Here is a 22208-nt window from a genome sequence, read left to right on the forward strand (position 1 = left end):
GGGTGGGTGAGGCTGGACTACATCTGGGGTTCACCCTTCCACCAGCAACATCAGCATCACCTGGCACTTGTTAGAGATGCTATCCTTGGGCCCCACCCCAGGCCTCCTAGACCAAAGACTTTGGTGTGGGGCTCAGGAGTCTGCGTTTTCACAAGTCCTGCAGTAATGCTGATCCACAGTCAAATTTGAGGATCACTGGACAACTGACCTTTAAGGAAACTCTAGGAGTGAGATTTTGTCCGATGTCCTGGTTACCATTTTCCTCTTGTTGTCAAAGTCATCCTCCACTAGCCCATTTCCAGCAGCTGTCTCCTTATCCATGCCTTCCTTCCTCCACTGCACCTGCCGAGTTGAGGACTCTTTTCCTAAGCCTCGACTTCCTGACCTCTCTCCCATGACCACCCTCCTTAGTTGAAATCCCCTCCCTCTTCTGTTTCTGTGAGCCAGCTCCTCCCTGGCTCCTTCTCTAAGGTCTTTGGGGCCCTTCTCTTTCCTGCAAACACTCAGCCCCTCCCACAACTAAAAGCTGATGATGACTCTCAGTCTCCCTCCTGGACCCAATCTCTGACCAAACTGCAAGGGAGTTCCCTGGTGGTCTAGCAGTTAAGCGTCCAGTGTTGTCACTGCTGTGGTGCAGGTTCTATCCCATGATCCAGAAATTGTGCATGCCACAGGCACAGCCAAAAAAAAAAAAAAACAAACTCCGACCCTATTGTTGAAGTCTAAAAGAGGTCTCCACTGGATAGCTAACCAAGTTCTTAAATTTATCATCCCAAGCAGACTAGTCTAGTCAGGGCCCAGCCCTGCCCCACTGCCCCACATCCCATCCTTCAGGTGCATGGTGACTTCATTGGTCACTGGGCTTAGATGGAGTCAGGGAGGGAAGGAGTGAGATTGTCCAGAGGGGATTGTGGAGGAGGGGCTGTTTGAGGAAGAGGGCAAGAAAAGAAGATTAATTTGAAGGGAGGGAGCAAGTAGGAGTGAGACGGAGACCCCTGCCATGAGTTGATGATTAACTTCTCTATCCAAAACTTTGTTCCCTTTCTTGTCCTGCTCTTGCTCCCCTCAGGATTGAGGAGTATCCAAGAAAAGTGAGGACTGACACTGAGCAGGACCCTGTGGAGCCCCCTTGGGTATAATAGCTACAACAGCCCCTCCATGTCCCCTGTTTCTTGCTTGTAGAAAAAGGCTTTAGTCTCCTAGGCCTTCCCTGAGTTCCAAAGAGCAGACTCAAGCAGTTACTAGTTAGGGAAGTGAGGGGAATGCAGAAACAAAGGAAAAGGAAAAGCAGTCAAGCAAGAAAAGTAATGATAGCTGAAGCAATAGCTCAGTGAAAAAACGGAATTCTAGCTCCTTCTCAAGGGATTTACATAACAATCTAACCCATATCCGTGAGTTCTTCTGCAGAAACTAAGACCTCCTCTCAAGGGGAAGATGGTGACTACATGCAGACTGGAAGAACCAGAAGGTTGTGCGTAAAGATTCCCAAACATCACCCTGTTACCTCACTGCTGACCAATCAGAAAAACTAGCCACAAGCTGCAAGGCTTACCCCAAATGATGCCATTAAAACCCTTCCCTGGAGTTCTCACTGTAGCACAACGGGATTGTCGACGTCTTGGGAGTGCTGGGACACAGGTTTTGATGCCTGGCACAATGGGTTAAGGATCCAGCATTGCCACAACTGAGGCTTGGGTTGTGACTGTGGCTTGGATCTGATCCCTGGCCTGGGAACTCCATATGACTCAGGGTGGCCAAAAATGAAAAAAAAAAAATTAAATAAAAATTAGTAGTTCCTGCTGTGGCACAGTGGAAACGAATCCAACTGGGAACCATGAGGTTGCAGGTTCGATCCCTGGCCTCGCGCAGTGGGTTAAGGATCTGGTGTTGCCATGAGCTGTGGTGTAGGTCACAGACACAGCTCAGATCCCATGTTGCTGTGGCTATGGCATAGGCCAGTAGCTACAGCTCCAATTTGACCCCTAGCCTGGGAACTTCCGTATGCCAGAGATGTGGCCCTAAAAAGCAAAAAAAAAAAAGAAAGAAAAAAAAGAATAAGGAGAGATTTGAAGCATGAGAAGGATTCGGTTTAAAATAAATAAATAAATAAATATTGAAAACTCTTCCCTGAAAGCAATCAGAGTGTATGGGTCTTTTGAGCATAAGCTGCCCGTTTTCCTTGCTAGGCACCCAGCAAATAAAACACTGTACTTCTGGAGTCCCCTGGTGCTCAGTGGGTTGTCTCTGCTGTGGCTCAGGTCATTGCTGTGGGACAGGTTTGATTCCTGGCCTGGGAGCTTCTGCACACCATGGGCATGGCCAAAACAAAAACAAACAAAAATGCTATACTTTCCTTCACCACATCCCAGGGCCAATAGATTGGCTCTACTGCCAGGTGGGCAAGCAGACCCAAATTCAGTTTGGTAACAGGAGCAGGGTGTGGGTAGCAAGTTAGGTTGTACTCCTCAAGGGAACAGCCAAGGGCACTGAAGAGGAGTCAGAGGGGTCTACTCCGAGGAAGAAGGCTGCCAGGGCCCCTGAATGTTCTTTATAATAAACTGGGAACAGTAGGTAAAGGGTTTCCCTGATTCTGTGAGCCTTCGTAGCAAATTATCACAGCTGAGGATGGGGTAGTGGGAACCTCAATTTTGCAGCCAAGTCAGAGAGGAGGGCAGATAACTTGGGACCTGCTACCTGTGAGTGGTGTCTGAAATGGGGGCAGGCTTGTGGGACTGAGCCCTTAAGCTGTGGAGTCTGCACGCGCCACAGATAGTGTTAGAACAGCAGACCCAGGTGGTCTCTGCAGACAACAGAATTGCTTGGAGGGGAAAATCCACACATTAGAGTCAGAAGAGTGGTGAGTAGAACAGATCATAGCAATAGAGGCAGTATGAGAGGCATATGCTCTGTGTCTAGGAGGCCAGGTCTTGTGCTCCCCAGGGCAGGAACCGAGTTTTTATCATGTTTGCATTCAGGACTTGATGCCCCGCCCCTGCCCACGGTCTCTGCAGCATCAGGCTCTGCTTAGCGCTTCCTAGAGGACACCTGATTCCAGCCTCATGCCAACCTGCTGTGGCGGCTACTGATATTACCCCCCTTCTACAGGTGAGAGAGAACCTGAGGACTAGAGAGGTGACAGAGGTCCCCAGCCAGAGGGAGGCACAACCACAAGTTGATACCAGGGACCCAACTCCAGAGCCCCTATTCCAGCGAATGCATTGTGAGAAACAGAGCATTCTTTTGGCTCAGGGGGTGGGGGGTGGGTGTGTGTGTGGCTTTTTAGGGCCACACCCACAGCACATGGAAGTTCTGGGCCAGGGATCAAATCAGAGCTGCACCTGCCAGCCACAGCCACAGCAACTAGGAATCTAAGCCATGCCTGCGACCTACCCCCACAGCCACAACAACACCAGATCTGAGCCATGTCTTCGACCTACACCACAGGCCATAGAGCAATACCAGATCTCACTGAGCAAGGCCAGGGATCAAACCAGCATTGTCCTCATGGACACTAGTCAGATTTGTTATTGCTGAGCCACCGTAGGAATGCCATCGAGCATTCTTAATCAATAAACACAGTTAAGGAGTTCCCGTCATTGCTCAGTGGTTAACAAACCTGACTAGTAACCAAGAGGTTTCAGGTTCGATCCCTGGCCTCACGCAGTGGGTTAAGATCCAGCATTGCTGTGAGCTGTGGTGTAGGACGCAGACGAGGTTCGGATCCTGTGTTGCTGTGACGGTGGCGTACACTGGTGGCTACAGCTCCGATTGGACCCCTAGCGTGGGAACCTCCATATGCCGTGGGTGCAGCCCTAAAAGGACAAAAAAATAAAATAAAATAATAAACACAGTTAATGTTTCTTGAGCACTCCCTTTATTTTTATTTTTTATTTTTATTTTTTGGCTACCCTGCGGCATATGGAGTTCCTGGACCAGGGATCAGATGCGAGCCACAGTCGTGACCCATGCCACAGCTGTGGCATCACTGGATCCCGAAACCACTGTTCAGGGACTGAACTTGGGTCGCAGTCCTCCAGAGATGCTGCTGATCCCCATTAACGCAGAGCATTCTGTGGTAACTCCATCTTGAGCACTTCCTATGTGCCAGGCACTGTGCTGAAAACTTCACACGTAATCATCACTTAATCCATAGAACAACCCTCTGAGTACTATTATTACCTTCATAAATATGAGGCAGGTGAGGAACAGAGAGGCTCAGGAACTTGCCCAAGGCCACACAGCTACTGAGGCAGAGCTGAGGTCTGGACCAACCAAAGCAGTATAGCCCCAGAATACTGGTTTTAAAACAAGTCTGTAAATTCTTCAGAACTCTTCCTATCAAAAGTGTAGTTCCTCTGCCCTTGAACCTGTTGAGCCTTGGGGTCAATTCAGTGAATAGAATGCACCAGGAGTAGCAATGCTGTGAAACATCCACTTTCTGCTGGTTTCTCTCCAGCTGTCAAGTGGCCAGATTAGAGACCAGAGAGAGAGAGAATGATGAAGATGATGTCTTGATGCCCAAGGAGCCCCAGCTATACCTGGCCCAGCTTTGGCATGTTTCCGGTGCAGGCACCAGGCATGAGAAAGAACACGTTTTTGTGGAGTTCCCATTGTGTCTCAGTGGTAACAAACCCAACTATTATCCACAAGGACATGGGTTTGATCCCTGGCCTCGCTTGGTGGGTTAAGGATCTGGCTGTGGCATAGGTCAGCAGCTGTACCTCCAATTCAACCCTTAGCCTGGGAACTTCCATATGCCCCAGGTGCGACCCTAAAAAGGACCCCCCCAAAAAAAAGAAGAAAAAAAGAACACACTTTTGAGATAACATTGTAGGGGAGCAAATCTTGCCACCCCCCAGTGTCTCCTTGGCATGTGGATCATTTCAAGCTGAAAACAACCAAGGCCCAAATGACTCAGGAAGGAACTTTGACCTTCCACCTACCTGCCATAAAGAATTTACATGGAGGGCTTGTTACCATAGTAGAGCTATCGCCAGAGACACCTGCAAAGAATATGGGCTACGTGTGCGGGGCTGAGAGATCAGAGTCCACTTTATGTCTTCTGGTCTCTCAAGGCCCAGCAAACACTTTTTACAAAACATTGGCTTTTCCATCTCCATGTCAATTGCCTTCTTCTCCTTTGAAGCCTCAAACCACCATCCCCAACGGTTTTTTTGTTTGTTTGTTTGTTTGAGTCCGTAGCTAAAGATGGTACTTAAGGGGAGTTACTCCGTTTTCCTGGGCCCCTCCCACAGAGCCATGTTATTAAACTTGTTTGTTTTTCCCCAGGGAGTCTGTCTCGCCTCAATTTAATTCTTAGAACAGTTAGAAGAACCTGGAAGGCTAGAGAGTTTCATCCTCTCCAAGAACCCCATCAGCCACCACCGTCTGCCTGCATCCGTGTGAGAACTGCCTGGCTGAGCACAACTTGATTTGTGAGCAGATAAATGCCTGTTATTGTTTTGGGCCCCAGTCTTAGGTTGGCTGGTTACACAGGGTGGGTAACCAGAAACCAGAAACCTACAGCCCACATGCTTAACCACAACAACGTGAGTAGGTCAATTAACGGACCAGTAAGTGAGAAAAAGAATGAGTCTGGGTGATGATTTCCTCTTTTTTTTTTTTTTGTCTTTTTGCCTTTTCTAAGGCCGCTCCTGCGGCATATGGAGGTTCCCAGGCTAGGGGTCCAATCGGAGCTGTAGCCGCCAGCCTACACCAAAGCCACAGCAACACCAGATCCGAGCCGCGTCTGCAACCTACACCACAGCTCACGGCAACACCAGATCCTTAACCCACTGAGCAAGGCCAGGGATCGAACCCACAACGGATTGGTTAACCACTGAGCCACAACAGGAACTCCTGTGTGATGATTTCGAAGAAGGTCATATGGTTCCAAACAGCCAAGAGTGTGCATTAGAGGAAAGGAATTAAACCAGGTTCTTGGCAGGACCGGCTGTTGAATGAAACAGGACGGTACATGAAGCATCTCCATGAACAGATGCTCGTAGGCAGATCAAGCATGGAGGTTCAGAGACAGAGAGCCTTGTAGGACAGAAGAGTCCTGGGGCGGGGGGTAACCTGGGGGGGAGCTGGACCAGACCCTGGAGATCTGGGGACCCAGCTGGGTATTTCCAGAAGGAGAAATTGGCCACAAGGTGTGTGGGGACCATGGTGCTGGTGAAGGTAGTGCTTCCAAAACCTATCATTATCACCCACAAAAGAGAAATTTTTCATTGAATTGAAGTTTATGAATTCTATTTTTTTTTTTTTTGTCTTTTTGCCTTTTCTAGGGCTGCTCCCATGGCACATGGAGGTTCCCAGGCTAGGGGTCTAATTGGAGCTATAGCTGCCGGCCTATGCCAGAGCCACAGCAACACGGGATCCGAGCCGCGTCTGCGACCTACACCACAGCTCATGGCAACGCTAGATCCTTAACCCACCGAACAAGGCCAGGGATCGAATCCACAGCCTCATAGTTCCTAGTCGGACTCATTAACCACTGAGCCACGATGGGAACTCCTATGAATTATTTTTTTTTTCTTTTTTTGGCTGCAGCGTGCAGCAGCATGATGTGGGATCTCAGTTCCCAGACCAGGGATTGAACCCAGGCCACAGTGGAGAAAGCACCCAGTCCTAACCACTAGACCGCCAGGGAACTCCCTGAACTCATTTAAGTTAAATACTAAGGAATACAATTTGGTCAGGGAAGGTGGAGATTTGAAGGGCCACAACCATCGTCATGTCTAAGATTTTTTCACCCCCAGCCCCAGGGAAGGAGTTGAGAGCATGTGTTATGAAGGGGAGAGGCGGGGAGAGAAGGGGAGGATCTGAGAGACACTTTGATGCATGGATTGACTTGACCTGTTTGACGTGGAGCGGGGAGGGCCAGGAGGGAGGAGGACAAATCACCAAGGGCTCCAGAGCCCACTGCCCAAGTCGCCTGAGAAAGAGTGACAGAAAGTTAGCAGGTTCACTGAGTGAAGGCTGGAAGTTATCTCAAGAAAGCACCTGAGCCAATGTTTCCTGCCCTCCTAAATTCAACCCTTTGTTGTTGGATTTAGCGCAAGAAGCATTCTCCTGCATTGTAGAAGCTGATATGAAGCATGGTTAGTGCCCCAACCTGCCCCACCCCAGTCACAGGCTGGTCTGCCCCCCACCCCCACTACCACCCCCTGCTCAGTCTTCCCCAAGTCTCCCAATCTCAACCCTCCCAGCGTGGCCCCTGCAGACACACTTGGCCCTGCTCTGTGCCAGGAACCACTCACGGCAGTGTCCACACTTACAAACCCACCCCCAGGAAGGAGTACAACTGGAGACCCATATGCCACGTGCTGGAAATATCTGAAGGTTCTAAGTCAGGCTAAGAAACTGCAAGATGACATATATGCTAACCTACTTCTTTGACTAATTCACCACATGTCAACCCAGAAGGCCAAGCCCAACCTCAGACTCCTCGGAGCTCTGGGCCAGCCCATGGCAGGGCTGGGAGAACAGGCCCCAGCTCAGTGGCTGCCCTTCTTCTTTCCCCACTTCAGCAGCTCCCAGAGCAGAGAAAGCCCTGGCATGTGGACACCCCCAGCCACAGTCTAACTCCATCCAACCCCTTCTGAGAGCCAGCCCTCAGCCCCTTCTCTGCACAGGGGTACTGCATGCAAGATGCAGCCCCACTGGGGACTCTCCTAGGGAGGAGGACCCCACAGGTCCTGGAGGTAGGCTCAGGGCTGTGTGCACAGGTCATCCTGGGTCCCAGTACCCAAGTGCATCCTGGAAGGGAGACTCCAGTGGGCGTGTTCTCTTGCCCCACAGAGCAGATGAGTGATCACCCAGGACTCCCTTACCAGGGCCTACTGCCCTCCCCTGGTGCCCAGGACCAGAACCTGCTGCTGCCCACCCCACATCACCAGCAGCTCTCACCACTGGACATCCTGATGGGAGGATTTCATTAACACTGGTCCCCCACTGGAGCATTAACATTCCAGGCACGGTGGCAGTTTTGCTCACCACAGGGTCCCCAAGTGCCACAGAGCCTGCTTCACACATATTAACAGCTAAAAAAAGCCACAGCATTGGTCTTATAAATGAAACTGGAAGTATTTTGGTGGGAGAACCTAACCTACTTTGTGGCCACTTCCTGACCATCCTGACAAATTCCTTGGATGCAGTTCAAAAGAATCTGTGATGATATTACACCCCTCCTTCACCTCGCATCTCTGCAGTTTGATTTAAAAATCAGGAGTTCCTGTCGTGGCTCAGTGGTTAACAAATCCAACTAGGAACCATGAGGTTGCGGGTTCGATCCCTGGCCTTGCTCAGTGGGTTAAGGATCCAGCGTTGCCATGAGCTGTGGTGTAGGTTGCAGATGCGGCTCGGATCCCACGTTGCTGTGGCTGTGGCATCAGTCGGCAGCTACAGGTCTGATTGGACCCCTAACCTGGGAATCTCCATATGCCGCAGGTGTAGCCCTAAGAAGACCAAAAAAAAAAAAAAAAATTCAGCATCGTTGGGATGGAAATGCTATAAAATTGGCTTGTGATGACCACTCTACAACAATAAATGTAATAAAATTCATTCCGTTAAAAAAATAAAAATAAAAATCAGCATTGTATGGATGCAACTAGAGATTATCATACTAAGTGAAGTAAGTTAGAAAGAGAAAGACAAATACCATATGATATCATTTATATGTGGAATCTAAAATATGGCACAAATGAACCTATCTACAGAAGAGAAACAGACTCACAGTCTTGGAGAACAGACTTGTGGTTGCCAAGGGGGAGGGGAAGGAAATGAGATGGACTGGGAGTTTGGGATTAGTAGATGCCAACTATTACATTTAGAATGGATAAGCAATGAGGTCCTACTGTATAGCATAGGGAGCTATATCCAATCTCCTAGGATAGACCATGATGAAAATAAATATTTTAAAAAGACTCTGTGTATATACATATCTATGACTGAATCACATTGCTGTACAGCAGAAATTGGCACAACACTATAAATCAACTATATACTTCAGTTTTTAAAAATCAGCATCATGCTGGTGGGAATGTAAAAATGATACAGCTGATGTAAAAGAAAATATGGATGTTCCTCAAAATTTTTAAATAAAAACAAAGAACTACCATGTACTCCAGCAATTCCACTTCTGGATATATGTCCAAAAGAAGTGAAAACAGGGTTTTGAACAGATATTTGTACACACATGTTCATACAGCATTATTCCCAAGAGCCAAAAGGTAGAAGCAAGCCAAATGTTCATTGATAGACAAATAGGTAAACAAGACATGATCTACTCATACAATGGAGTATTATTTGGCCATAAAAAGGAAGGGAATCCTGTCACACGTTACAACATGGATGGACCTCAAAGACATTATGCTAAATGAATAAGTCAATCATGAAAAGACAAATACTGTATGATTCTACTGACATAAGGTACCCAGAGCAGTCAGATTCATAGAGACAGAGCAGAATGATGGTTTCCAGGGCAAGGGGAAGCGGGGAATAGAGAGTTATTGGTTAATGGATATAGAGTTTCAGCTTGGGAAGATGCAAAATTCTGGGGATGAATGGTGGTGAGGTTTGCACAACCATGTAATATGCTTTAGCCACTGAACTATACACTTAAAGCTAGTTCAAATAGTAAATTTTATGTGATGTCTATTCTACTACATTTCTTTTCTTTTCTTTTTTTTAGGGCCTCTCCCGAGGCATATAGAGGTTCCCAGGCTAGGGGTCTAATCAGAGCTACAGCTTCCAGCTTACACCACAGCCACAGCAACCCTGGATCTGTGCTGCGTCTACAACCTACACCACAGCTCACTGCAACGTCAGATCCTTAACCCACTGAGCAAGGTCCACCTGCAACCTCATGGTTCCTAGTCGGATTTGTTTCTGCTGCCCCATGATAGGAACTCCTATTTTACCACAATTTTCTAAAAATTAATTTTAATTTTAAAAAATCAGCATTGCGCTATTTCCCCCAACAAATGGAAGGGAAACCCCAGGCCTCTGGAGGTTCTTCTAACCAGGGCACACCACCGAACCAGGCAGCTGGGAGCTTAGACAAGATATTTTTGTTTCAACTGATCCCTGGGATTATTAGGAAGCCGCTGGATTTTTAATCTTTTCTTTTTCCAGACCGAAAAGGTCATCCAAGGGGTATCTCATCTTAGGCAAATTCCTCTCTATTGATTATTTTTAAATGTCAGTCCATAAGGAAGCCCCTTTGGAGAAACAAGGTAGGAAGAGAGGACAGGGATGGGATATATAATTGTTGATGGATGGTTAGTGGGTAGGGCCCGCCCAGGGTGCCTGGCTGCTAAAGGCGGGAGGGGGGGTGTCAGGCTGGGCTGGCATGAGGGAACTTTGGGCCCAGGCTCTGTTTTGGGCCAGGGGCCTGGCCCCAGGGTGGCCCCCAAGGAAGGTGGGCTTTCTGTTATGTGCTGTCTGCCTCCTCAGAGACACACCCACCCCCTAGCCAGTGCCCCTGCCCAGGAGTGAAGGGCTGGATGGAGCAGAGACCCTCAGGAGCCCCGCAGGTAAGGCCTCTTGGGGCTAAACCATCTCCAGATGCTCCGAGGGCTTAGAGATGATATCATTCATTGGAACCCTGGGCAGTGGGGAGGCCTTCCCATGATGGCCCCATCCAGCCTGCTTGGCCAGGACTCCATGAGTTGCAAAGCTTATTTATGAGTTCATGCGTGTGTGCCTCTCCGTGTGCTCCCCTGGCCCTATTTCATCCAAGTGACATCATGACATCCAGGAAAGCCATGCAGGGGAGAAAAGGTGGCCAGAAGATCAGCTGCTCTGGGGGAGGGAGGTGGAAGGAAGGGAGAACAGCCCCCGCCCTTGGCTTTGGTGACTGAGCTCTTGACAGTTGGGGTCTTACTGCACCTGCTGGAGGGGACACCTCCTTCCTCTGCAGCTTTACCTAACGTCAGGGATTTTCTGAGCCTCAGAGGCTTCCTCAGACAGGGGCGGGGGACTGTTTTGATCCTCCACACTCTAGGGGAGCTCCACAGATGGCCCCAGCAGTGGGAGGGATCAGGAGACAGGACATCCAATTTGCTCCTCAAACATGGCTTGAGGAAGGAACCCCGTGACTGGGGCTGCAGCCTATTGGTTGATCCTACTCCGAGCTGGGTTTTCTGGGAATGTGGTGGGATTTCGATTACCAGTCCTGAGAGCTAGCGCCTGGCTTTCCTGGCTTTCTTCCAGAGGAGGAGGGCATTTCTATGTGGCTTTCACTTTTGCATCTGTCACAGCAGAAGAAACCCAAGTTCTGCCCCAGTTGGTCTTTTCTAGGACAGCACTCGCAGCATATGGAAGTTTCCAGGCTAGGGGTCGAATCAGAGCTGTAGCCGCCAGCCTACACCAGAGCCACAGCAACTCGGGATCCAAGCCGTGTCTGCAACCTATACCACAGCTCACAGCAACGCCAGATCCCCAACCCACTGAGCAAGGCCTGGGATCGAACCCGCAACCTCATGGTTCCTAGTCAGATTCGTTAACCACTGAGCCATGATGGGAACTCCCATCTCTTCCTTTTTTTGTTTTTTGCTTTTTTGTCTTTTTGTCTTTTTGTCTTTTTTAGGGCTGCACCCTCGGCATATAGAAGTTTCTGGGCTAGTGGTTGAGTCAGAGCTACAGCTACTGGCCTATACCACAGCCACAGCAACACCGGATCCGAGCCACATCTGCAACCTACACGGAAGTTCACAGCAATACCAGATCCTCTCTCTCCTTTTTTTTTTTTTTGTCTTTTTAGGGCTGCACCCTCAGCATATGGAGGTTCCCAGGCTATGGGTCAAATCGAAGCTGTAGCTGCTGGCCTACACCAGAGCCACAGCAACGCAGGATCCAAGCCATGTCTGTGACCTACACTGCAGCTCACAGCCATACCAGATCCTTAACCCACTAAGCAAGGCCAGAGATCGAACCTGCATCTTCATGGATGCTAGTCAGATTTGTTTCCGCTGAGCCATGATGGGAACTCCCAATGCCAGATCCTCAACCCACTGATCGGGGCCAGGGATTGAACCCACGTCCTCATGGATACTAGTCGGGTTTGTTACTGCTGAGCCACGACAGGAACTTGCCCCTGCCTCCAGCTCTTCTGTAGACTGAACATCCTGATCAGGTGATTGCTCAGTCTCCTGCCAGCAACAATGACCTCCATTAGGAAGTTGCAATGTGTTACTCAGAAGATGACCCACACATGGACACACACCGTGTGTCCCACAAAACTGTGCATTGAGGCAGGACCACCCTGCAACTCCTGAGGGCCCAGAGCACATTTGCCTTCATGGGCCTGTCCACCAGAAAAAATACTTAAAAAAGCATATTTTACAAGTGCACTGGCATAAAGATGAATATATATATTAACATTTCCTCCTACTTAAATTATTTTTTTTCCTTCTGACTTTAAAATAAATTAAAATCTTTTCAGGGCCCCCTAAGAGTTTGTGTGCCCTAGACTCTACACCTACTCTGCCTTAACCAATACATGGGCCCTGAACTGGGGGACAGGTAGGTCAAGGGGGCAGGAAAGAGACCCAGCTAAGAGGGAGGGTCATGGCCACCTGAGCAGCCACGTCACCTGGGCCAATAACCTCACCTCTCTGTGCCTCAGTTTCCATCTGGGCATAATAATAGTATCAACTTAATAGAGTTGTTGTGAGAACTGAAGATTGTGTCTGTACATACCCTCATTAGAATGCCTGGCATATGGAGTTCCCTCTGTGGCTCAGCAGGTTAAGAACCCAACTAGTATCTGTGAAGATGCAGGTTGATCCCTGGCTTCGCGCAGTGGGTTAAGGATCCAGTGTTGCTGTGAGCTGTGGTGTAGGTCGAGGACGTGGTTGGGATCCAGTGTGGCTGTGGCTCCATGTGGGCCAGCAGCTTTAGCTCTGATTTGACCCCTAGCCCAGGAACTTCCATATGCCATGGATGCAGCCTTAAAAATGCTTGGCATAGAAGTCACTGGAAAAGCGTTGGTTGTTATTCATGCTATTGTTTGTGGTTCTTGCTCCAGCCGCCTCACTGACCCTCTACAAGAAGGGCAGGTGGAGCTTGCTGCTTACAGGACATCTCGCTTGGACCTCCTGGAGCACATACAGCTATTTCAGAGCTGCTTATTCAGGAAAACTTTATTGAACTTCATTGAATCCTATGGCATTTCCCAAAACAGCTCCCCAAGGGCACCAGAACTCCCAGAGAAAAGGCCACCTTCTGGCCTGAGCAGGAGCTCGGCACTCTGTGCAGGGCAGAAGGAAGAGGCAGGGGCTGCCGTCTGTCCCCTGCTTTCTCCTCCTGCTCAGCAGGTGTCAGAGCTCAGGGAACTGAGTGGGCGGCTTTGAAGCCTTTTAAAATGCCAAGGCCTCTGGGATAAATTAATGTCCTAATCCTCTAACAGTCACAGAAGAGGGAGGCCTGACAGCTGGGTTTTTCTAAGGGGCCGTGAACCCATATGTGCCAGGGGCTTTACATACATTATCTCCTTTAATCCTGACAGCAACCCCGGATGGAGGGATTACTAGCCCCATTTCACACACCAGCAAGCAGAGGCTCAGAGAGGGTCGGCGACTTGCCCACAAGTCACCTTACTCCTTCCTGCCGCCCCAGGAGAACACTGCACCCAATTGAAGTTCAAGAGTGAGAGGAGGGGAAACAGAAGCCAGCCTGCCTGGGTCTCTTGGGCCAGGGTCCGTCAGCTGCCATCCTCCCAGCCTGTTTCCCCACATGCTCATGGCCCGTGTCTCCTGCCTTCTGCTCTTCTCATTCCTCTCCCTGCCTGGTGGGAGCAGATGACCGGCTTCTTTCCCAGCTCCCCTCCTGCCCCTGTGGGCAGCCAGTAGCCATGCCATGCCTCCCCAACCCCCCAAAGCAGGGGGGCTCCTTTGTGCACAAGTCTGCAAGGGGGCTTTGCAAGGGGTTAAATTCTTGCTGCATTGCCAGCTGGAGGCCCCTTCAGAACCCCAAATTCCCAGGCAGGCAGGGGGCAGAAGAGCCAGGGAGCCATTTTCTGTGCAAACGCTCCCTGACTACACTTTTTTTTTTTTTTTTTTTTTTGGTCTTTTGTCTTTTTGCCTTTTTGCCTTTTCTGGGGCTGCACCCGTGGCCTATGGAGGTTCCCAGGCTAGGGGTCTAATCGGAGCTGTAGCTGCCAAGCCTACACCCGAGCCACAGCAATGCCAGATCTGAGCCGCGTCTGTGACCTACACCACAGCTCACGGCAACACCGGATCCTTAACCCACTGAGCAAAGTCAGGGATTGAACCTGCAACCTCATGGGTCCTAGCTGGATTCATTAATCACTGAGCCACGATGGAAACTCCTTTTTTTTTTTTTTTTTTTTTAAGGAAGGTTGGCAGCAGCGGGGCTGGCTGGTCCTTCCTGAGTACGTTTAATCACCGTCAGCAACTCTTCTCAACAGCCCTCTCCACTCACTTGCTTCCACCACCTTTCTCTTGGGAATAATCAGTGACTCTGGAGCCAATGGGGCTGCTCTGGCTGTGAGTGGGAAAGTCAGGGTCCCTGGGGGAGGGCTGCACCTGAGGGAACAGCAGCAGGAGACAGCCCTGGGACCAGACCCCAAAGAGCGAGGGGAGGACAGAGTCCTACCTCCAAAGGCGGGCCTCATGGTGAAGTCGTGGTCATCCACTCTGAGAAGTGGCTGGGGTTTTCCGTTTCGGACCTTGGTCATATCGAGGTTCTTCTTGTATAGGTGACTGCAAAATGAGCAAGAAACATTCTCCATCAATGCCAGCAAGGCACCGGGATGATCTGGGGAGATGACTTCCTGCAGGATCCCCCTGTTGGGCACATTTCCCCCATCTGACCACACTTTCTCCACTGGAGGGAGGTCCAGAGATAAAGGATCTGCCCCCGCTTGTCTCCACCACCCCAGGACCTCGAAGGCAGGCCAACCTGAGGACATGGTCCTTCCAGAGACCTCCTAAAATAGATCTCTCCCAGGCAGGACACCATTCTACATTGGCAAGCTCTTGTTTTGTTTTGCTTTTTGCTTTTTAGGGCTGCACCTGTGGTATATGGAAGTTCCCAGCTAGGGGTCAAATTGGAGCTGCAGCTGCCAGCCACAGCCACAACAATTCAGGATCATAGCCACATCTGTGACCTACACCACAGCTCATGGCAATGCCAGATCCTTAACCCACTGAGCAAGGCCAGGGACCAAATTCACATCCTCATGGATAATAGTTGGGTTCTTAACCTGCTAAGCCACAATGATAACCTAATTTTTTTTTTAATTGAAGTACAGTGGGGTTATAATGTTGTGTTAGTTTCAGGTGTACAACAAAGTGATTCAGATATATGTGTGTGTATCTTTTTTCAAATTCTTTTCCATTATAGATTATTACAAGATAATGACTACAGTTCCCTGCGATATACAGTAGGTCCTTGTTGTTTATTTCATATATAGTAGTTTGTGTCTGCTAATCTGAAACTGCTGATTTATCCCTCCCTACCTCCTTCCTCTTTGGCACCTGAAGTTTGTTTTCTGTCTGTGAGTCTATTTCTGTTTTGTAAATAAGTTCATTTGTATCATTTTTTTAGATTCGACATATAAGTGATATCATATGATATTGTCTTTCTCTGTGTGACTTATTCCACTTAGTAAGTCATCTCTAAGTCCATCCGTGCAGCTGCCAATGGCATTGTTTCATTCTTTTTATGACTGAGTAATATTCCATTGTTTGTTCCTGGGGGAGGAGTGTTGCAATGCTGAGCAGCTTTTCACCTGCCTCTTGGCCATCTGTGTGTCTTCCCTGGAGAAATGTCTATTTAGTGAATTCTAATTCTTTTTCTTTCTTTTTTTGGGGGGGGCCATACCAAAGGCATATGGAGATTCCCAGGCTCAGGGCCAAATCAGAGCTACAGCTGCCAGCCTACACCACAGCTCATGGCAAAGCCAGATCCTTAACCCACTGAGCGAGGCCAGGGATACAACCCAAATTCTCATGGATACTAGTCAGGTTCGTTACTGCCAAGTCACAAAGAGAACTCCAGTGAGCTCTAATTACTGACAGAAGAAAATAACCTAATAAGAAATCGGTGTTGGAATTCCCGTCGTGGCTCAGTGGCTAACAAATCCAACTAGGAACCATGAGGTTGCCTGGCTCAGTGGGTTAAGGATCTGGCACTGCTGTGAGCTGTGGTATAGGTTGCAGATGTGGCTTGGATCCCACGTGGCTGTGGCTGTGGTGTAGACCAGCAGCTATAGCTCCGATTCAACCCTTAGCCTAGGAACCTCCATATGCCGTGGGTACGGCCCTAGAAAAGCCAAAAAGACAAAAAAAGAAAAAGAAAAAGAAATCAGTGTTACTACAATATATTATGTGCTATTAAAGAGTTTTAAAAGTAAATGAAAAGGTTTTGTTTTTGAGTGTTTGTTGTTCATTTATCTATACCCCTATGAGCTTATCATATTTTGTTGCCCTTTTTTTTAGAGAAATAAGCATACTTCCCATTTAAACTCTGTAAGAGGAAAGCAACATATTTCCTGTCTTGAGATCCTGTTCTTTAAGACATCTTCCCATGAAATCCTTCTTAACTTTCATCCTCTACTGGGTCTGCCCTGATGGTATCATTTGATGGGAGGACTAAAGTTGTGCTAATTAATAAAGTAGCCACTAGTCACATGAGACTATTGAGATTTAGGCTAATTAAAATTAAATTAAATTAGTCTTCAGTTTCTCAGTTACACTAGCCATACTTAGATGCTCAAGGGCCACATGTGGCTGGTGGCTACTACACTTGACCATGCAGATATAGAACATCTCCACAACTGTAACAAGTTTGATTATATCGTGCTGGTCTAAAGGTTGACCCATTCCCCTCAACCACCCTCCCACCCAAGAAGCAGATGCCCCAGTGAGCTGAGCCTTCCCACCTTCCAGTCCAACTCTGGGAGCCCCCAACCCAACTTCTCACAGCTCCAGACCTCCCAAGCAGGCTCCTGCTTCTGCTGAGGGTTCTGGCACCACCTCTTTCTCTCTCTCTCTTCTCTCTTTTTTTTTTTTTTTTTCCTTTTTAGGACCGCACCCATGGCATATGGAAGTTCCCAGGCTAGGGATCAAATCTGAGCTACAGCTGCTGGCCTACGGCACAGCCACAGCAATGCCAGAACCAAACCACATCTTTGACCTACACCACGGCTCATGGCAACACTGGATTCTTAACCCACTGAGTGAGGCCAGGGACCAAACCCACATCCTCATGGATACTAGTTGGGTTCTTATCTGGTTGAGCCTATGAAAGGAACTCCTGTTTCTCTTTCTCTCCATTCAGTTTTCCCATCAACCTGGGGCTATCAACAGTAAGGAGAGTAAAATTTGTCACCCCAAAATGTCTCTTTGGCTTGTGGATTATTTCCAGATTAAAATAATCAAGGCCCAAAAGCCCTCAGAAGAAACTTTGACCTTCCTCCCTAAAAGAATTTACATAGATTAAAAAAATAATAATAAAAGAAAAAGAAAAAAGAAAAAGGTGACGGTTTCACCATTTGGGTGAGTTACTCAGTTTTCCTGGGTTTCTCCCATGTATATAGGTTATTAAACTTTTGTTGGATTTTGTCCTGTTAAGCTTTCTCATGTCAAATTATTTCTTAGACTAGCCAGAAGAACTTAGCAGGGTAGAGGAAAATGTCTTTCTCCTGGACAATATAGGCAGCCAGTCTGCACTCTGGTTGCATAATTCTTCAATTCTTTGACTCAGATTTACTTGCTCAACACATTTCTATGGAGCACCTACTCTGTCCAAACACTACTCACCCAAGGCATGGGAGGGCATATATTCACCATCCCCACAGAGCTGATAACCTAGTAGGGGAGACAGACAATAAACAAGTGGACAGATAAACAATATAAATTCAGAAAGAGTTAAGTGCCATTAAAATATAATAAAGCAGGGTAAGGAAGGAGAGAGAGAGAGGCTGGGGTGGAGGATGGGCAGGGAGGATTTCTGAGCCCTGGAGAGGCGAAGGGAGGGAGCCACGAGAGGATCTGAAGAACGCGCATTCTGAGAGCAGGAAGAGCATGTGCAAATGTCCTGGGGTGCGTCTGGCTTGTGTGTGGAACAGTAAGAAAACCAATGGGCAAAGAATAAACAGGTAGGAAGTGCAAATACGATGGGAGCAGCTCACCCTACAGAAGGCTGTAGTGGTAGCAGTATCTTCACTTCCTTCAGCCTTGTAGGTTCCAGGGTCCCCGGGGGCTGAACCTGACCCCTTCGAACTCTGTCCTCAAACACCCTCACCCAGCTTCCTCAGCCTCTCCTCTTCTTGCTGCTCATTCTCATCACCATTCAAACTGAATTCAAGTCCCAAAAGCTAAGCAGAAAAATCTGTCTAGACCACTCAAGAGTGATAGATGTAGTGATCTTATCCTTTTACTCCAGCAGAGCTCAGCTCCTGCCATGAACTTTCTCTCTGAAGTGTCAGGGGAAACAAGCTCCAATTTACTCAGCCTGACAAACCCCAGCTATTCTCAGCTCAGAGGCCCATCTACCTCCCACCTCAGTGGGACCAAAATCAGTTCCCTGAAAGCACATGTGGTCTTGGAGGGGCCCTTCCAAGGAGCTTCCGCCCTCCTGGGTCTCTTCCCCAAGTGGAGAGGGAGCAGGGCCGGCTTCCTGCACAGAGACTGGGACCGATGGGGGGTGGGGGGCGGATGCATTCAGAAATCCCAGCAGAGATGCCCCAGGAACATGGGAATGCGGAGGCAGAGCTCAGCCTGAGGGCTTAGCAGCTCACAGACATTAAATTGTGAGTGCAGCCAGCTCATTGCCCGCCCCCCCCCCACCCTGCCTTGCAAGGAGAAAATCCCTCCTGGTCAGCACGGCTCCCCCATTTAGAGGCAAGGATTAGGGAAGCGGATGTCGTGGCAGGCTAGCACCCTCGTGGGAGGAAGATTGAAATCCCAGGGCTATGAATATGGGCCCAGAATTTTTCTTAAGGGAGGGCCCATTTGTTTGATAATACAGGCCCCTGAGTTATCCCCAGCCTTGGGCTATCTGTGTGAGCTGGATTCCTGCATCCATCCTTCATAAGAATGCTGGGCACTGCCCAGATGCCTCAGCCCTTGGACCCCAAACTCCAGGGGCCATGTGCAGAGCCCCAGCCCCATGGTGGGTCCCGTCAGGACCTTCACTGAACGTCAAACGCAGCCATGTTGGGTTGGGGGAAGAAGAAAAATGTGTTCATGATGCTTTTGGGAAGCAGGGCTCGTGCCATCGTGTTGAGGGTTATTTCGCTGCAATAATAACAGTCATCATGACAACAGCCTTGTGAATCAGCCCTCCCTGTGCAGGTCTGGGGCTGCGGTCACTCCATCATCCCAGTGGGTTTCAGTGGGAGAAACGAGGTTCAGAAAGATCAGGAAACACAGCCAGGGAGCAGCAGAAGTAGGGCCTGAACCTCGTTTGCCCTGACTTTCCAACCCTACTTCCTTCCCCAGGCCCCTGTGGAGGGGGAGTTTGAAGGGGCGGCAGGAAAATGAAGCCCCTGGTGGGTCCAGCACAGCTGGAGCCATGATGCAAAGGGAGAGGAGGACAGCCAAGGGCAGGTGGAACCAAGGGGGCCACAGATGGGAAGAAAAAAAATGAAAGGAGACCCCAGGCTCAGGGACCAGGAGAGGCTGGTATTATCAGGGCAGAGCCCAGACTCCCAGATCTTGGTTTATTTTCAGATCTCAAGGGAGAAGGGCCTCTCTCGGCAGGAAAGTAGGCATGTGGTCAGGAGGCTGACTTAGGCAGCAGGGTGGGGAGGAGTTGGGATAAAGCTGGGAGGCTGAGAGGCAGGAAGAACAGAAAAAAAGCAAATGACTAAGAGCAAACAGGCTCAGGGATTCAGTAAAGAGGGACGCGGAGGATCAGAAAAACCGAAGCAGTTTTGAAAATGCAGCTGCTGGGCAGAATAATCATTTTGTGAGGGTGTGTTGGCCAGGGTGACACAGGGAAGGTTTTCAGGTTAGAAGAGGTCCTATCAGTGTGTGAGTGAGAGTGTGCATGTGTGTGAATGTATGCGTGAGTGGGACCGGATATGTTACACGTGAATGTGTGACCGTGTGTGACACTGTGTGTGTGTGTGAGAGAGAGAGAGAACAGGACTTCCAAGAGAAGAAGCTCCTCTACAGATGAAGATAACTTTTTAGTTAGATGCTTGGCTGCAAACTTTCACAGACAGACGTAGCTCTATGATTATCTGAGTGTGTGCACGCTCTGGTGGATTGCAGAAAGACCTAAAACCATGTTCCCTGATGTGGCATTTTCTCTATCCTTTTCACCTGCTTCTGTTCAATAATTATTTTTATATTCTTTTTTTTTTTTTTTGTCTTTTTTGTCTTTTGGTCTGTTGTTGTTGTTGTTGTTGTTGCTATTTCTTGGGCCGCTCCCGCGGCATATGGAGGTTCCCAGGCTAGGGGTTGAATCGGAGTTGTAGCCACCGGCCTACGCCAGAGCCACAGCAACGCGGGATCCGAGCCGCATCTGCAACCTACACCACAGCTCACGGCAACGCCGGATCGTTAACCCACTGAGCAAGGGCAGGGACCGAACCCGCAACCTCATGGTTCCTAGTCGGATTCGTTAACCACTGCGCCACGATGGGAACTCCTATTTTTATATTCTTTGAATGTGTGTGTTCATCTTTTCAGGAACTTTAACACCTCAGGGGATAGATTTTAAGAAGTCCTCCTTACCCTTAAGGGTCAAACCAATCCATCCATAAATACTATGGAGTTTCCTCAAAGAACTAAAAGTAGTTAACTACCATAGGATCCAGCAATTCCACTCCTGGGTATATATCTGAAGAAAGTGAAAACACAAATTTGAAAAGATACATGCACCCCAATGCTCAGAGCAGTATTGTTTACAATGGCCAAGACACGGAAGCAACTTAGGTGTCCATCAATAGGTGAATTGATTGTATAGAGACCTATAAATAAAATGGAATACTACTCAGGCATGAAAAAGAATGGAATTTTGCCATTTGCAACAAGATGGATAGACTTGAAGGGTAAAATGCGAAGTGAAATAAGTTAGACGGAGAAGGTCAAAGATTGTATGATATCACATATGTGAAATCTAAAAAATGAAACAAACTAGTGAATATAACGAAATAGAACAGACTCACAGATAATAGAAAACAAGCTAGTGGTTATGAGTGGGGAGAGGGACGATAGGGGGAGGAGATTAAGAGGTGCAATTATTATCTATAAAATAAGCTATAAGGATATATTGTAGAGCATAGGGAATGTGGCCAATATTTTATACTAAATATAAATGGAGTATAATGTATAAAGATTTTGAGTCACTATGCACTACATCTTAAATTAATATAATACTATAAATCAATTATACCACAATTAAAAAAAATTTTTTAAATCAACTCAGTCTGTCCACAAGCTGATGTAGGTGTCTGGGAATGAGACTATGGGTCTTCTGAGGAGTGAGAGAAATGCTGTAACTGCCCAGGCTGTGAAATCCCTGGGGTCCCTGAGAGTCTCATGCTGGACCCTAGCACCATTGTTAGAAAATGGGCAGGTTCAGACAATGCTTTTACTCCGGTCCCGTCAAGCCACCAGAAAGCTGTGTGAATTACTTGTGCCTTTGAGGCGATGTTTTGGCATCTGTAAAATGAGACAGCATTTCCCCATGTGTTCTCTGTGGAATCAGAATTCCAAAAGTGTTGTCCTTTTTTTTGGTGGAAACACTGCCTCATTTATCCCCCTCCTCCGGATTCACAGTGTCTATTTGTGTAACAAAGGTTCTCTAAGTTCTACTCTAAAGACATTTGTTTAGAATGGTCTAAACCAGGATTTCCCAAGCTTCTTTGACCCTGGAACCCCCTTTCTGTACAACACCTGTTCGCTTTTCACAGAATTCGAACTCAGGGGGAATTGCTGGATTAGATGACCTCTGAGGTTCCTGCTAGTTCAATACCCTATGATTCTGGCGACATCACCAGGATGAGTTCCCAGAGCCATGCCTCTTTACTGTCACCCTGGACAATCTGCATCTGTTTCCTTCCTGACTGAGAAGAATTAGACTCCACTGAGTACTGACATCTCCCAGAGCAGCAGGCACTAAGGTAAGGCCACACCTGCAGGGCTCAAGATGGTCCACCGGAATGCAGGATATAGAGACTGTAACGCATATTTATAGTTCACTTTTATCTAATAATAAAT

General features: G+C 48.3%; 1 protein-coding gene across 1 annotated transcript in view; it reads right to left on the minus strand.

Moving 5' to 3' along the window:
* The window catches only part of GABRR2 (gamma-aminobutyric acid type A receptor subunit rho2), a 45150-nt gene that overhangs the window by 21400 nt on the left and 1542 nt on the right, over positions 1–22208 (minus strand). Inside the window, exon 2 of the mRNA XM_003121296.4 lies at positions 14626–14732. Coding sequence (XP_003121344.2) covers positions 14626–14732 — 107 coding nt within the window. The remainder of the gene's footprint in view (positions 1–14625; positions 14733–22208) is intronic.

The sequence above is a fragment of the Sus scrofa genome, chromosome 1, assembly GCF_054392235.1.
Source record: "Sus scrofa isolate SSC_HxYL_T2T_F1_AM1 chromosome 1, Sscrofa_HxYL_maternal_Yorkshire_Landrace_v2.0, whole genome shotgun sequence".
In the NCBI taxonomy this organism is placed as follows: domain Eukaryota; kingdom Metazoa; phylum Chordata; class Mammalia; order Artiodactyla; family Suidae; genus Sus; species Sus scrofa.